This window comes from Nicotiana sylvestris, chromosome 2 (genome assembly GCF_000393655.2).
Source record: "Nicotiana sylvestris chromosome 2, ASM39365v2, whole genome shotgun sequence".
NCBI classification, from domain to species: Eukaryota; Viridiplantae; Streptophyta; class Magnoliopsida; order Solanales; family Solanaceae; genus Nicotiana; species Nicotiana sylvestris.
Window position 1 is genome coordinate 215,100,963 of NC_091058.1, and position 13,567 is coordinate 215,114,529.

Here is a 13,567-nt window from a genome sequence, read left to right on the forward strand (position 1 = left end):
ATAAAAAAGCCGTACCAATATTAAGGCCCCAAAAAATCTACATTTCATCCGTGTAAAGCCCATGAAAGAAAAAAACACATGATTTTCTTGGGCGAAGTGTACCAGTAATCACTTTTTAGCCTGCCATTTAAAATATATTCACAACTTATAATGTAGTTAAAGATTAGTCAACTCACCCAAACTTCAAGACTAAGAGCCCGTTTGGATTGGCTTAAACAAGTAGCTTTTCAGCAGAAATAGCTTTTAAGCCAAAAAACAATAAGTTGGGATCGCCCAACTTATTGCTTTTGGCTTGTTTTAAGCACTTTTTGACTTTGCCAAATACTGAAAAAAGCTAAAAGGCTTAAAAGCTGCTTTGTCCAGCTTAAAAGTCAGTTCAAACACGCTCTAAAAGCATCTTGAATTTGAAATTCAGGATTTAGTGTCCTAAATTTTTAAGCATTCGAAATTCAAGACTAAATGTCATGCATTTTTAGGTTGCTAATTTAAAATTCAGGGTATAAAATTCGAATTTTTGGATACAATTTTCGAATTTTAGGACACGAAACCTTGATGTTTAAAACTTCAGGCATGAAGTTTGAGCGAATTGATTAATCTTTAAATATATTATAAATAGTGAATATATTTTAAATAGCATATTTAAAATTTCAACCCCCGACCCGAGCTTGAAACCACTATCTCTCATTAAGCTCAACCTTAACCAAACCCGGCTTGCAAGCTGAAGCCCATTACAGCTAACTCAAACGTCGTCGTTTATCTGCTCTTTCAAGCTAAAACCCTAAACCCTGTAAAACTCCAAACATTTCCACTTTCTCCATTTTCTCAGCTTTAGTTCTTCTTCTCCAATGGCGTCAGTAGCTTTCAGAAGCTCAAATTCAAAGCGTCTGTTTAAACTTTCACCTCAAATCTACTACAATTCCTGCTGTAGAGGATCAGCGCCCACTCAGTTTAATGCAAATGAGAGTCCCGCATTTTTGAACCACCACTGGTGGAGATCCATGGCCACTTTTACTCGAACGTAAGATTTAAAACATTTTATTTATTTAGAAATTTTGTGTATTAGTTTAACAATACGTGTTTATAAAACTTGCTTTTTTAATGGCAAAATTGTGTAGCGCTGTAATGAAACGAAGTTCCAATAGAGCAGGAATGTATATAGAAAATAAATTTGCTCGGCCTGATTATTTTGGGGTTGAAGCATAGTTGATTGATTGATTGGTCATTGGAGTATGATCACACATAAAGCAGTTTTGTTGAGGAAAAAATATTAAATTTTATTGTTTAGGACCGTGCATATTAGCTTATAAGTGCGAGAATCCCTAATTTAAGGCAAACATTTAGTATTGGAATGAATTTTTGACCTCCTCTGGTTTGGGATTGAGACGTAGTTGATTGACTGATTATTATGATCACAAATATATCCGTTTTGGTTGTTCTCAGTTCTTACTAAATGAAATATTAAATGCAAATGCAGTATTATTTTGAACCCATAGTGGACATCAATGACCACCTTCAGTTGTAAGATTAAAATTTTCTTTTGTTAAGGAAAAAAGAAGAAGATGAAATTGTTATTCTTTAGGAACTTGTATATTAGTGTAGGGATAAGCAGGAGAACCGCTAAGTTGTCTTGAAAGGATTGACCTCGACTAGTCAGGAATTGAGGTGCAAATGAGTTCGAATAGAGTGAAATGTATATAGAACACATTTATACTTGACCTGCTTAGTTCAGAATTAAGTCGTTGTTGATTGATTGATTGGAGTATCGACCACACATATATCAGTCTTGTTTGTTCTCAGTTTTACTTGATGAAATGTTAAATGCAAATGAAGCTCCTGCATTTGTTGAACCCATGGTGGAGATCATGATCACCTTCACTTGTAAGATTAAAATTTTCTTTTGTAGAGAATTTTTTTAATTGTTTAGAGACTTGTACATTGGTGTATGGTGAGAATACCTAATTTGTCTCCGAAGGAAAATTATCTAGTATTAGAATGAAACGAGTTCCATTAGCATGCGATGTATATGGAGGATACATATGACCAACGCTGACTAACTTTGGATTGAGGCTCTGTTGATTTATCAAATAGAGTACCTGAGCACACATATAGGTATAGCAGGCTTGCTTGTTTCTTTATATAAGTATATGTTGGATTGGGCTCTTCTGTAGTTCCACTTTAGTTATGCAAATTCCAATTCATGCCTGGACTTGTAATAGTGTGATCTCTTTTTCCTGAAACTGTGGCAATTTGAGTTTTTCTGGTTGCATGGAGGTATGAAGAGCAAGGGAAAAAGGCTAAATTAAGGAAGGGCTTGTATGAAGTGCCCTCAGGCTAGTGTGATATAGGGGAGGGTGAGTGTTTATTGTGTACTGACTTTCCCTTCTTTCTTCCTTTACGCATCTATGGTGGACCCAATTCTTCTTTAATTCCATTCAAACGATGCAAAATTCCTTTAAGTTTGGACATTTTTTAGATTTTATATTTTGTTATGAGGAGCCAACCTCCACCAGAATGTTAGATTACATCATTAAATTCCTAGTGGAGTGCCTGAACACCCATTGTGCTCTTTTAGCTTCTCTTTCGATACGCATGTATGTTGGACAGAGCTCTTCTGTAATTCCATTTCCTATTCTGCAATTTTCCTTTAATGCCTGGACTTGTGATTATTTGGTCTTCTAATCTTAGGAGCCACCTTTGCTCGAATGTAAAAATAAATTTTCACTAGATTAACAGAATGCCATTATAGCTGTTTTGCTTTTTCGTCCAATAAGCTTATGAGTTCTTCTTTAGTTATGTTCTAATCTTAAGAGCCACCTTCACTCAAACTTAAGATTAAACTTCCTCTAGATTAACCATACCCAGTGTTGTAAAGAGCGTGAAACGAGGAAAAGCGACAAGCCCCTTTTTGCGTGAAGCGAGAAGCGAAGTGCTCGCTTTTTTGAACTGAAGCAGAATTTTTAAAAAAAATATTAAAACTAAATATTGAAACAAAAAAAGGCAGTAAGAACTAAGAAGAACTGAAACGAAAAAGAATGAAGTAAGAAAAAATTGGGCAAATGCTGCAATTTAGGACTGAAACGTGAAAGAAGAGAAGAAGAAGAAGAAGAAGAGAATGAGAAAAGAAGAACTGAAAGAAAAAAAAATTGGCAGCATTTCGCTGCTAGTTTGAGACTGAAACAGTGAAAGAAAATGTAAAAGGAGGAAGAAGAAATCACATACCTGGGCTTGAACTTGAAAAGTGCTGAAAATGGGAACCCTAGTCGCTGTTTTTCTCTGTTGCTAGATGATGTTTTGAAAAAAGACAGTTTTTTTTATTTAATTAACGTTGGCAGCCACTTAATATAGTGAAGCGCTCGCTACTGTCGCTTCTCGCTTCAGTCGCGTTTCTCGCTTTTTTGGCAGAAGTGCACGCTTCAGATCACCTGCTACGCTTCACAACGCAAAAGCGACCATGTGCCCGCCTCGCTTCGTGCTTTAAGCGCTGAAGTGAGCGATTTTCACAACACTGACCACACCCCCATTTATTTTTTTATTTGTTTTGATTGAATAGGAGCGAGTATGCTTCTTTCTTCTTGTATGCATGTATGCGAGTCTTCTTCTGCAATTCCATCTTAAATTATGCTAATTCCTTTCGTGTCTAGACTTGTACTGATTTGATATATATTGTTCCAGAAATTTGGAGATTTTTGAGTTTCTCTTTTCTGGTGGATGGAAATATAAATATCAAGGAGAAATGCCAAGTGATCAACAAAATTACGAATTAACCCTAAAGTAGTTGCGGTCTGCTATATGAATCCTTGATATCTAGAGCCCGTTCGGACATAAGAATTTTTTCACATTTTTTCGAAAAATTTTCATTTTTTTCGAAATTAATGTTTGACCATAAAATTTTCAATTTTCACTTGAAGATGAATTTTGGAATTTTTCGAAAATTTGAAAAACTCTCAAAATTTGTTTTTCAAAATTTTCATTCAGATCACTCACAAAACTTCAAAAACAACCCAAAATTATATTCATGTCCAAACACAACTCTAATTTTCAAATACCATTTTCACTTGATTTTTTTTTCACTTACAATTCTTATGTCCAAACGCCCACGTATTCTGCTTTACTTAGGCCCATATTGTTGTTCTCATATGCTCTCAGTCGACTATGCCAAACAGAAATTGAAAGTTACACCAGCCGATTTCTGTTCTCATCTAATAACATCTTCTGGGTTCCTGCAGAAAACCTCATGTTAATGTGGGAACTATCGGCCATGTTGATCATGGAAAGACTACTCTGACTGCCGCAATTACAAAGGTAAGGTTGGTTAGTCTTGGTACTTGTTATTTTCCTTCCTTCCGTCTGCTACATTTATCCTTTTCTCATTCAGTTATCTAATCAATCCGTGACACGAGAAGAACCTGTCCTTTTCTAGGTCTTAGCAGAAGAAGGGAAGGCTAAGGCTGTTGCTTTTGATGAAATTGATAAAGCCCCTGAAGAGAAAAAGAGAGGAATTACTATCGCCACGGTATGGATGTTGTGCCATTTTTGTTGACACTCTCACTTTTAATTCTTTTTCTTTTGACACTGGGACTGATGTATTGTAGGCCCATGTGGAGTATGAGACGGCTAAAAGACATTATGCTCATGTTGATTGCCCAGGACATGCTGATTATGTTAAAGTGAGACGCACAACTCTCAGTTATCGTACTTTATGATTTTAAGTGCTTGTTACGTAGTGCTTTATGTTACTTGTAAAAAAATGCTTATTGCGTAGGGAATGCTTATTACCAGCAACCCAGGAAATACTTAGTATCAAGCTTATCTTTGCTTGAAACAGAAACTATTTATATGCAAATAATTCTGTATCATGGGTGGTTTTTTTTCACGGATTGTAGTGTCGTATAACAGCAATCATTGAAAGGAAAATTGTAATTAGTTCTCCAAGATTTTAGTTGTAAGGTCTGAGCAAAAAGATAACAGTCATAAATCCCATCTGTTACCATATTGAACAACTCTCAGTTATCGTACTTAATGATTTTAAGTGCTTGTTATGTAGTGCTTTATGTTACTTGTAAAAAACATGCTTATGGCGTAGGGAATGCTTATTACCAGCAACCCAGGAAATACTTAGTATCAAGCTTATCTTTGCTTGAAACAGAAACTATTTGTATGCAAATAATTCTGTATCATGGGTGGTTTTTTTTCACGGATTGTGATGTCGTATAACAGCAATCATTTAAAGGAAAATTGTAATTGGTTCTCCAAGATTTTTAGTTGTAAGGTCTGAGCAAAAAGATAACAGTCATAAATCCCATTTGTTACCATATTGAAAGTGGTCATTTTCTCTGTCTGTTAGTGGAAAACTAGTCTAGAAAGTACAATCTTTAGATCTTGATTGTCTAAAAGACTATTTTTAGAAGCACATGTTGTTGCCCTCTCCCCTACAATGTTACATATGTTGACCAATTTTTAAATGACATTCTATGATGTTTGATTCTTTTGAAGATAAAACTTATAGGTTTTGAAAGTATATCAAAAGTACTACTAGTTGAAAACTTTTGCAGTTCGAACATAAAGGGTGCTTACCTAGTCCTTAGTCAAGAGAAGGGTGGTCTAGTAGAAGACATCCTCCACTGTTATCCATAAGATTATGAGCTCGAGTCGCCAAAAGGAAAAAAGGTAAAATCCATTGTTGGGTCCAGGGGTGGGGGGTTTTTGGAGGGTGGGATTTACCATATCCCTCAAAAAGTAGTCGTTAGTCGTAAATTTAATTAATTTGGATCGTGAGAAGCTAAAAGTAACAATTTCTGGGACAGTGTGTGTGATAGCTAAAGCATGTCAGCTAGAAATGCATCTGTTTGAATTCCCTCTTTAGATAATACTGTTTCAGGTATTGTAAGTTATGTTTGTCGATGTCAAAACTTGATTTCCAGTACAAGATAATAATTTTTTCCCCCTAATGCAAGCTCCCATTTTGTCTGCTTTCTCATAGTTTCTTTTTGCATAGAATATGATTACTGGAGCTGCCCAAATGGATGGTGGTATTCTAGTCGTATCTGCTCCTGATGGACCCATGCCACAAACAAAGGAGCATATTCTGCTTGCACGCCAGGTGAATATGTGTCATCTCATGGACAGATTAGTAAATAACTGAAAGCTCCATGTGGTAATTCTAATTTTACACTGTGCCCACATTTCACAGGTAGGTGTACCATCACTTGTGTGCTTTCTAAACAAGGTCGATGCTGTTGATGATCCGGAACTGCTAGAACTTGTTGAAATGGAACTCCGAGGTAACCAGGTTTTCCAGGACATGTGAAATTTATTGCATTTTGATATCTTGGTAACTGCCATAACATGTTTGCCAAATTTCCTTACAAGAGCTTTCCTGTTTCGCAGAGCTGCTTACTTTTTACAAATTTCCTGGGGATGAAATCCCTATCATTCGTGGTTCAGCTCTGTCTGCCTTACAGAGTACAAATGAAGAAATTGGAAAAAAGGCTATTCTAAAGTTGATGGAGGCTGTAGATGAATATATCCCCGATCCAGTGCGTCAGCTTGATAAACCATTCTTAATGCCAATAGAAGATGTATTTTCAATTCAGGTAACTATAAATGTTCTTTAGCTTTGTCATTGTTCAAGAGTTTTTGCAGAAACATCTTTTGAAATTCAACTTTGCTTTCAAGTTTCTAATTCGTATGGATCTTATTTCTATGTTTTTAATATTAAACAAATCCTTTACTGCAAAACTAAGGAAAATGAGTCTGCTGGAATCCAAAAATAAATTAATGCTTGTTCAGTGCTTGACTCTGTGGTATTGATTATTATTTTATGATTCTTTGTTTATGGTTCATAGGGACGTGGAACTGTTGCTACTGGCCGTGTTGAACAAGGAACCATAAAAGTTGGAGAGGATGTGGAGATTTTAGGGCTGATGCAGGTAACATGTAATCCTTTTGTTTATTATTCTTTATTTGGGGAGGCAATTATTACTTCATAATTTGTAATTTCCAGGGGCAGTAATCTAGATTGGGTCTGCTTGTTCTCCCTGTTTGGGTTGAAACTGTTGACGACAAAAATCATGACTGTCAATGTCATCACCTGATTAATATAACTTTTTCTTTATCTTATCGGCATTATGGGCTACTGGATAGAATTCTATGCAACCTTATCTGTTGAAAATACAAGCAATGCATTAGATGAGTTGTACTATATAATTATCTGGTTTGAGGACATGCTCTATTCATAATCTTTGACTGAGGTTATCTACTATTCTGACGATTAAGATGCTTGAGCCAATCTTAGTTGGCTTTGAAGTTTTAAGAGCTCTGATTCCTTTGTTAAATACCTGGTACATGATAGAGTATGTAATTGTGCTTTTTGTAACACATGCTCCTAATATCATTTTTCTTTTATAGGGAAATTTAAAATCTACAGTTACTGGTGTTGAAATGTTCAAGAAGAGCTTGGATTATGGGCAAGTAAAAATCTAACCTGATCTTTATAACTTTTCTAAGAGTTTCTTACAGCATTAACTGATCATTCTTTCCTCTCTTTTTTTTTTTTAAAAAAAAATTCTCATTAGGCTGGTGATAATGTTGGGCTTCTTCTTCGTGGCTTGAAACGAGATGACATTATGCGAGGAATGGTACGTTTGAAATTCTGTGACTTTCTTTATAGAACTTCTTACCTGTCTTCATCTATATTTTTCATTTATTGCTTGCCCTACTTTTATAGAATTCATGTTGGATCCGTATCACTTGAAATTTATTAAAAGCATTTTGGAATCAGACAGGTTCCTTTTTGCAATATTGCTATTTAGGTGCACGCTCTATCATCAGCCTAAAAAGAGAATTCTTTGTTCAGTTTTCCACCTTAACGACAGAAAATTAGGATTAGTCAAATTCAATTTAATCTTGTGGTGATTGTTTCAAGCATGATACTGTAATTTGTGATGAAGTTGGAATCTGAATTCTTAAGAAAATAAATTGACTTTCTTTTACATACATATGTTGCAAACTTTTATAGGCCTCTTGTTTTATAGGTGATTGCAAAGCCCGGAAGTGTGAAAACATACAAGAAATTTGAGGCAGAGATATATGTACTTACAAAGGATGAAGGTGGTCGACACACTGCCTTCTTCTCAAATTATATGCCTCAGTTTTACATGAGGACAGCTGACATCACCGGCAAAGTGGAGTTGCCTGAAAATGTCAAGATGGTTATGCCTGGGGATAATGTTACTGCGACTTTTGAGCTGATGTCTCCAGTTCCCCTTGATGCAGGTAATAAATTCTTCAGGCTTTTGGTTTTCTAAGCAAGTATTCTTCTAGAATTTTCTGATTATACTTGTTTTACCCCCTCGAAGATTGACAATAATATATTCGAAATGTGCAGAAGATTAACTTTACAAAATCACCTTTATTTTCCCTAATCACCTCACTTGTTGTGGCTGATGGTGTTGCTTGTACAAGGGATTTGCCTTCGCTGTTGTTTTTTCTCATTACTGATGTGATAATCAATTTTTTCTCTCAAAATACTTGGATTCATGGTCGTCACGGACTTGGTGCTCCCGTATTGTTGCTCGTAATCTAGATTATCATGGTACCCCATCATGGACATAATACTGTGAAAAAATAACGCAATGGGGCTGGCGAATTATATTATCTGAAGACTTAGGGATTGGACCAATCATGATATTTCTTTGCTGAAGCTTGTGACTAGATCAGGCAAGAAATGTTCTTTTGGATAGTAGAACCAAATATTGTTCCTTTGGTCTTTGGGCAAGAAATGTTCTTTTGGATAGTAGAACCAAATATTGTTCCTTTGGTATTTGGCTCTTTGCATATGAAAAGAATAAAATGAGGTGTTCAGTGTCTGATGTTGCAAAACAGATGTGATACTTTTGGGTAGCTTACCAAATGTTTGACTTGTATCCTAACATGCTCTTGGAAAGTTTTATGAATACTTGCTTCTCAATTTAGCCCGTGTGTCCCGGTTCTCCTGGATAAGTGGATTTATATTTTAGAAATGCTACTCAGTTTAAGTATTTTATCTAATATTGTAGAACAGTTCTGGTTGTTTCAATGCTATCTGTGTACAATTTGCAGGACAAAGATTTGCTTTGAGGGAGGGTGGCAGAACGGTTGGCGCTGGCGTTGTTTCAAAAGTAATAAGCTGAGGATTCATGTTTTTGGGGGATTTTAGGTTCAATCTTGTTTATTCTCTAGACAGGTTGATGAAAGAAAGATTGATTAGTTCATTGTGGAAAATACAAGACTTGACAATTGCTGATGTAGTTTTCATTTGATGCAAATATTTTTATGTCAGTGTCAAAAGAATCCAAGTCTTGACATTTGAATATACCAGCAAATGAGTCTACCTCGTTATATCTTCTAGGTCATCTATTTAAGCTAGAGCCCATAAATCACATCTTTTTTTTTTTTTTTTTTTTGTATTAATAATGATTTATGCTCTTTGCATTTTGTTTAATACTCCTCGTTATTTGATTGTGCTGTATATGATCTGATGAGTAAGTTCTAAGCGTGATTTTTCGATACTTTTTCTTCACATCTGCTCAGGATAGCACTCTCTTTGCCATTTCCATTTTTTTTTTGTTGATAATTGTGGCGTTCAGTCTAGCTTACGCGTGTCTCGACTGATTAACCTAGTATTTGCTACCTACCGCGACCACAATAGTACTGGCCTACTGGGTATACTATTGTGGTCGCGGTAGGTAGCAAATACTAGGTTAATGTTACCTGGGTAACATTCCAGGTTTGAATAGATATGAAGAAATACATTGTTTATTTAGGTTTGAATAGATATGAAGAAATCATCTACATAGCATTTTTCACATGGTGAAGTATGATTCTTAATTTTTTGTGGTTCAAGATCTACCCTTTTTTGATAAATATGGTCTAGAATAAATTTAGAGTCCAACTTACCTTTATCATTATTTTCCTTAATAAGTTTAAAAATTAAAATGTTTGGAAATACTTTATAGAAAAGAAAAGGTGCAACGTCGATGAATATTAGTTAAACTCATTTTGACCATCGAGTCTTTGCAAGAATACTTGTTCCAAACATTAAACAAACACTATAAATGTAAACCATGTGTAAATAAATAAACAATAACATTCTCAATCTTAATTGCTCAATTCTAAAAGATCTTAATTGTAATTAAAATGAGGAATACAAAATTTACATTATCAGTATAATGTAACCTATTGTAACAAGTTATTTGTGTTAAATTTTCATAATTACATATAACTATTTTTAAAATAATCTAATAGTATAAATTTTTTATATTATCAGTGTATATAAAAATTTAATCTAGAATAGGATATCACGTGGCTTATTGTAAAAGCTGCTACCATTTTGATTGAAGTAATATACTACTTAATATATTGATAAGATATTTGATTTCTTCTTTTAAGCTGCAAATTAATGAATTTCCATTTTGAGACAATCTCCAAATGAAACCAAATCTTTACTTACCTTTTCAGACGTGATAAAATCTTGAAAATTGCATCTCATTATTAAAATCCTAGCACTCTTCTTCATCATATATTTGTATATGTTAAATATAAGTATATGTATATATTTTTGTTCTCACTAATCTCTCTTTTTATACTTACCAGTAAATGATTTCCATGGAGCCCTTCGCAGACGTGGTAAGTAATTTTTTTTTTATATCCTTAGCTTTCAATTTTCTTGTATGTTTGTAGTTATAGTAAACTTTTCGAAACTCTATTCTACGAAAAATACTTTTCAAAATAAGTAAATTGTGAAAGTTTGGTTAAACATGCACCAATATTGTATAGTGCGATTTTATGATCTTCATGCAGAGGCGGACTTGAAGTAGAAGAAGGGGGGGGGGGTCATCGAACCTTGCTAACTTCAACAAAAGTTCTAGATGCATATGTGTTATTGATATTGAGAACGATCATATATTTTACTTGGAACCATTAAGCTCGTTGATTTTGTTATTATTGGTATTATTTTTGCATTTCTGTTCAATTGCTTTTTTATGTTGTTTTGTAGAGTTGCACTTTGAAAGTGAATGTCAACTGCGATTCTTGTAAGATGAAAATGATGGAAGTGTTGCACTCTGTACGAGGTAATTAATTCCTTTTTTATCTTGTAAATGACCGGTTTATATAAAAAAAAATTATAATGTCAGCGCATAAAACCTAAACTCTTTATAATTAAGTTTCGCTAAAAAATGAAGTTGATTCTTATCTAAAAGAAGGAGGTTTTTAATTTTCATAAAGAATATTAAGAACATAGGCGAACGCACATGCGTTCACATCCCCTATTGTTGACTTGAATTATATATATAAAGTAGAAACTTAAAAAAAATTAAAAACATTTATTCATACTCAAATAAGTTTATTGAAGGGGAGCCTTGGCATAACTGGTAAAATTATTTCCATGTGACCAGGAGGTCAGGGGTTCAAGCCGTGGAAACAGCCTCTCCCAGAAATGCAGGATAAGGTTGCGTACAATAGACTCTTGTGGTCCGCCCCTTCTCCGGTCCCTGCACATAGCGGAAGCTTAGTGCACCGAGCGACCCTTTTTTACTCAAATAAGTTTGTTCATTCTTGATTTTGAATTTGCCTTTGTATAGGAGTATATGCATTGACAATAGATGCAGAACAAGGAATAGCAAATGTTTATGGAGAAGTGGATCCAAACAGATTGTTAATGGCATTGTCAAGATCAGGACAACATGCAGAATTAATATCAGTGAAATTGAGACATCCAAATCTCACTCAAAGAAGTCACTATGGGCAAAATAATGGCTATGGCCATAACCATAATAATGGCTATGGCTATAATAATAATAACTATAGTGCAATAGATGGACCTTATGGCCACCACAACTCCAATGGGTTGGGTGAGCCAAGCTCTTATTATTCTTCAAGAAGAGCCTTGGTTGATCGACCTTATTACGGTTCGAGCTACCGCAACTCTTCTCCTTATTCTAGCTACGATCCGTCGTCGTCGTCGTCGTCGCTGTACCAACCCATTATTATTGATCATGTCATCAGAGAAGAACCCATGAACTGGTGCAGTATTCTGTGAGGTGAAGGTGGATTCAGTACGTAAATTAACTTGATTGTTCAATTATCCTTTAAGAGGTCATTTAGGACTGAACTCGTCATAATTTTAAAGTTATGAGTTCAGAATTCAGTGTTTGTTGAACTTTTGATGATCATTCACATGTGTATATATATTCTGTTTTCAAATAATTGAATGTAAATGCCATACATTTTTGCGGTGATACCCTTATTTAGGGTGTGTTTGGTACGAAGGAAAACATTTTTTGGAAAATATTTTTCAATTTTCCATGTTTGGTTGGCTTAAATGTTTTGGAAAATATTTTCCTTATGAATTTGTTTTCTTTATCAAGAGAAAATCTTCCCCACCCCACACCTACCCACCCCACCTCCTCTCTCCAAAAAGACTTTTTTTTCAGATTTCAGTTTTTTTTTTCCCGAAAGTTTAGCGGTTCGGAAGTTTATGAAATTTGTGGGTTCTGAAGATTGTTGGTTCGAAAGTTTATGACTTCATGTAAATTATTTATGAACACTCTTAAGATGTTATTTTCCTTAATTTTTGTACCAAATACCGAAAAATGAATAAAATTACTATTATTTATTTTCCAAAAAACATTTTCCGTTATACCAAACACACCCATAATGTTTTGCAGCATCTCCTTTTCTTTAAGCTAGTTAGTTCTTCTTTTTATTTCTTTTAGCAAGGTTGATATTTTGAGGAACTAACTAATTAGACAAGAAGAATTCCGTTTTACATGTGGCTAATAAAATAATAAATTTCTGATTTTATAATTTTTCAACAATTTGCTTGTGTAATTGGATAATATTGTCTTAATCATCATGTAAGTAATTAACTAAACAAAGTCAAATTAACTAGCTTTTGTTTATCTTAAACTTAGCGACACTTGCTCTATCCTTTGCCGGGTCAAATTCAGCGCAAATTGATATAGATTTTTGCTATTGATGCAGATTTAGAATGTATTCGATGACGGTATAAAAAATATTTAAATACTTAAAAGACGATATTTATTTTAAGCATTGGCTGATAATAAAAAAACGAGAAATGTTGGCCTCTAAATTACATTGAATGTGCAAAAATCTTTTATAATTAATCATAAAACCTAAATTACACATTCATTTTTCTATTAGTACTTTTTTTTTTGGTTTCTCATCTGAATTTTGGTGCTCGTTTTGGAGTCCGACCTATTCGAATTCGTATCACATAAGGTCCATTAAAGTAATCATGGTGTACTTGCATAATCTGATTTCATATGTGCTTAATTCATCAAAGGTCAACAATTATGCGTAGTGCACACGCTTAAATTGGACATATTTTAAATTAATTTTTATAGGATAATTATGCAATGAGATAATCAAATCTATTACTAGTACTTAATTATAAAAAAGAAAAGTGATGAGGTCCATCGAAATTCCACTAAAGCATACATTTGTATCCAACTAATGTACTGGTAATTTTACGTGGAAATAATATCCGATAGTCACTTTTAAGCAT

General features: G+C 34.3%; 2 protein-coding genes across 2 annotated transcripts; both read left to right on the forward strand.

Annotated features, from left to right (window-relative positions):
* The first annotated feature begins 795 nt into the window (after positions 1-795).
* Positions 796-9,378, forward strand: LOC104235238 (elongation factor Tu, mitochondrial-like). Its single transcript, XM_009788956.2, has 12 exons — positions 796-1,018; positions 4,227-4,302; positions 4,421-4,513; positions 4,593-4,667; positions 5,996-6,100; positions 6,191-6,281; positions 6,388-6,593; positions 6,846-6,929; positions 7,408-7,470; positions 7,575-7,637; positions 8,034-8,274; positions 9,100-9,378. The coding sequence occupies exons 1-12, from the start codon at positions 846-848 to the stop codon at positions 9,168-9,170; spliced, it is 1,341 nt and encodes a 446-aa protein (XP_009787258.1). The 5' UTR covers positions 796-845; the 3' UTR covers positions 9,171-9,378.
* A 1,266-nt stretch (positions 9,379-10,644) lies between these two features.
* On the forward strand, positions 10,645-12,079 carry LOC104235243 (heavy metal-associated isoprenylated plant protein 32-like). Its single transcript, XM_009788964.2, has 3 exons — positions 10,645-10,665; positions 11,036-11,111; positions 11,622-12,079. The coding sequence occupies exons 1-3, from the start codon at positions 10,645-10,647 to the stop codon at positions 12,077-12,079; spliced, it is 555 nt and encodes a 184-aa protein (XP_009787266.2).
* Positions 12,080-13,567: the final 1,488 nt, after the last annotated feature.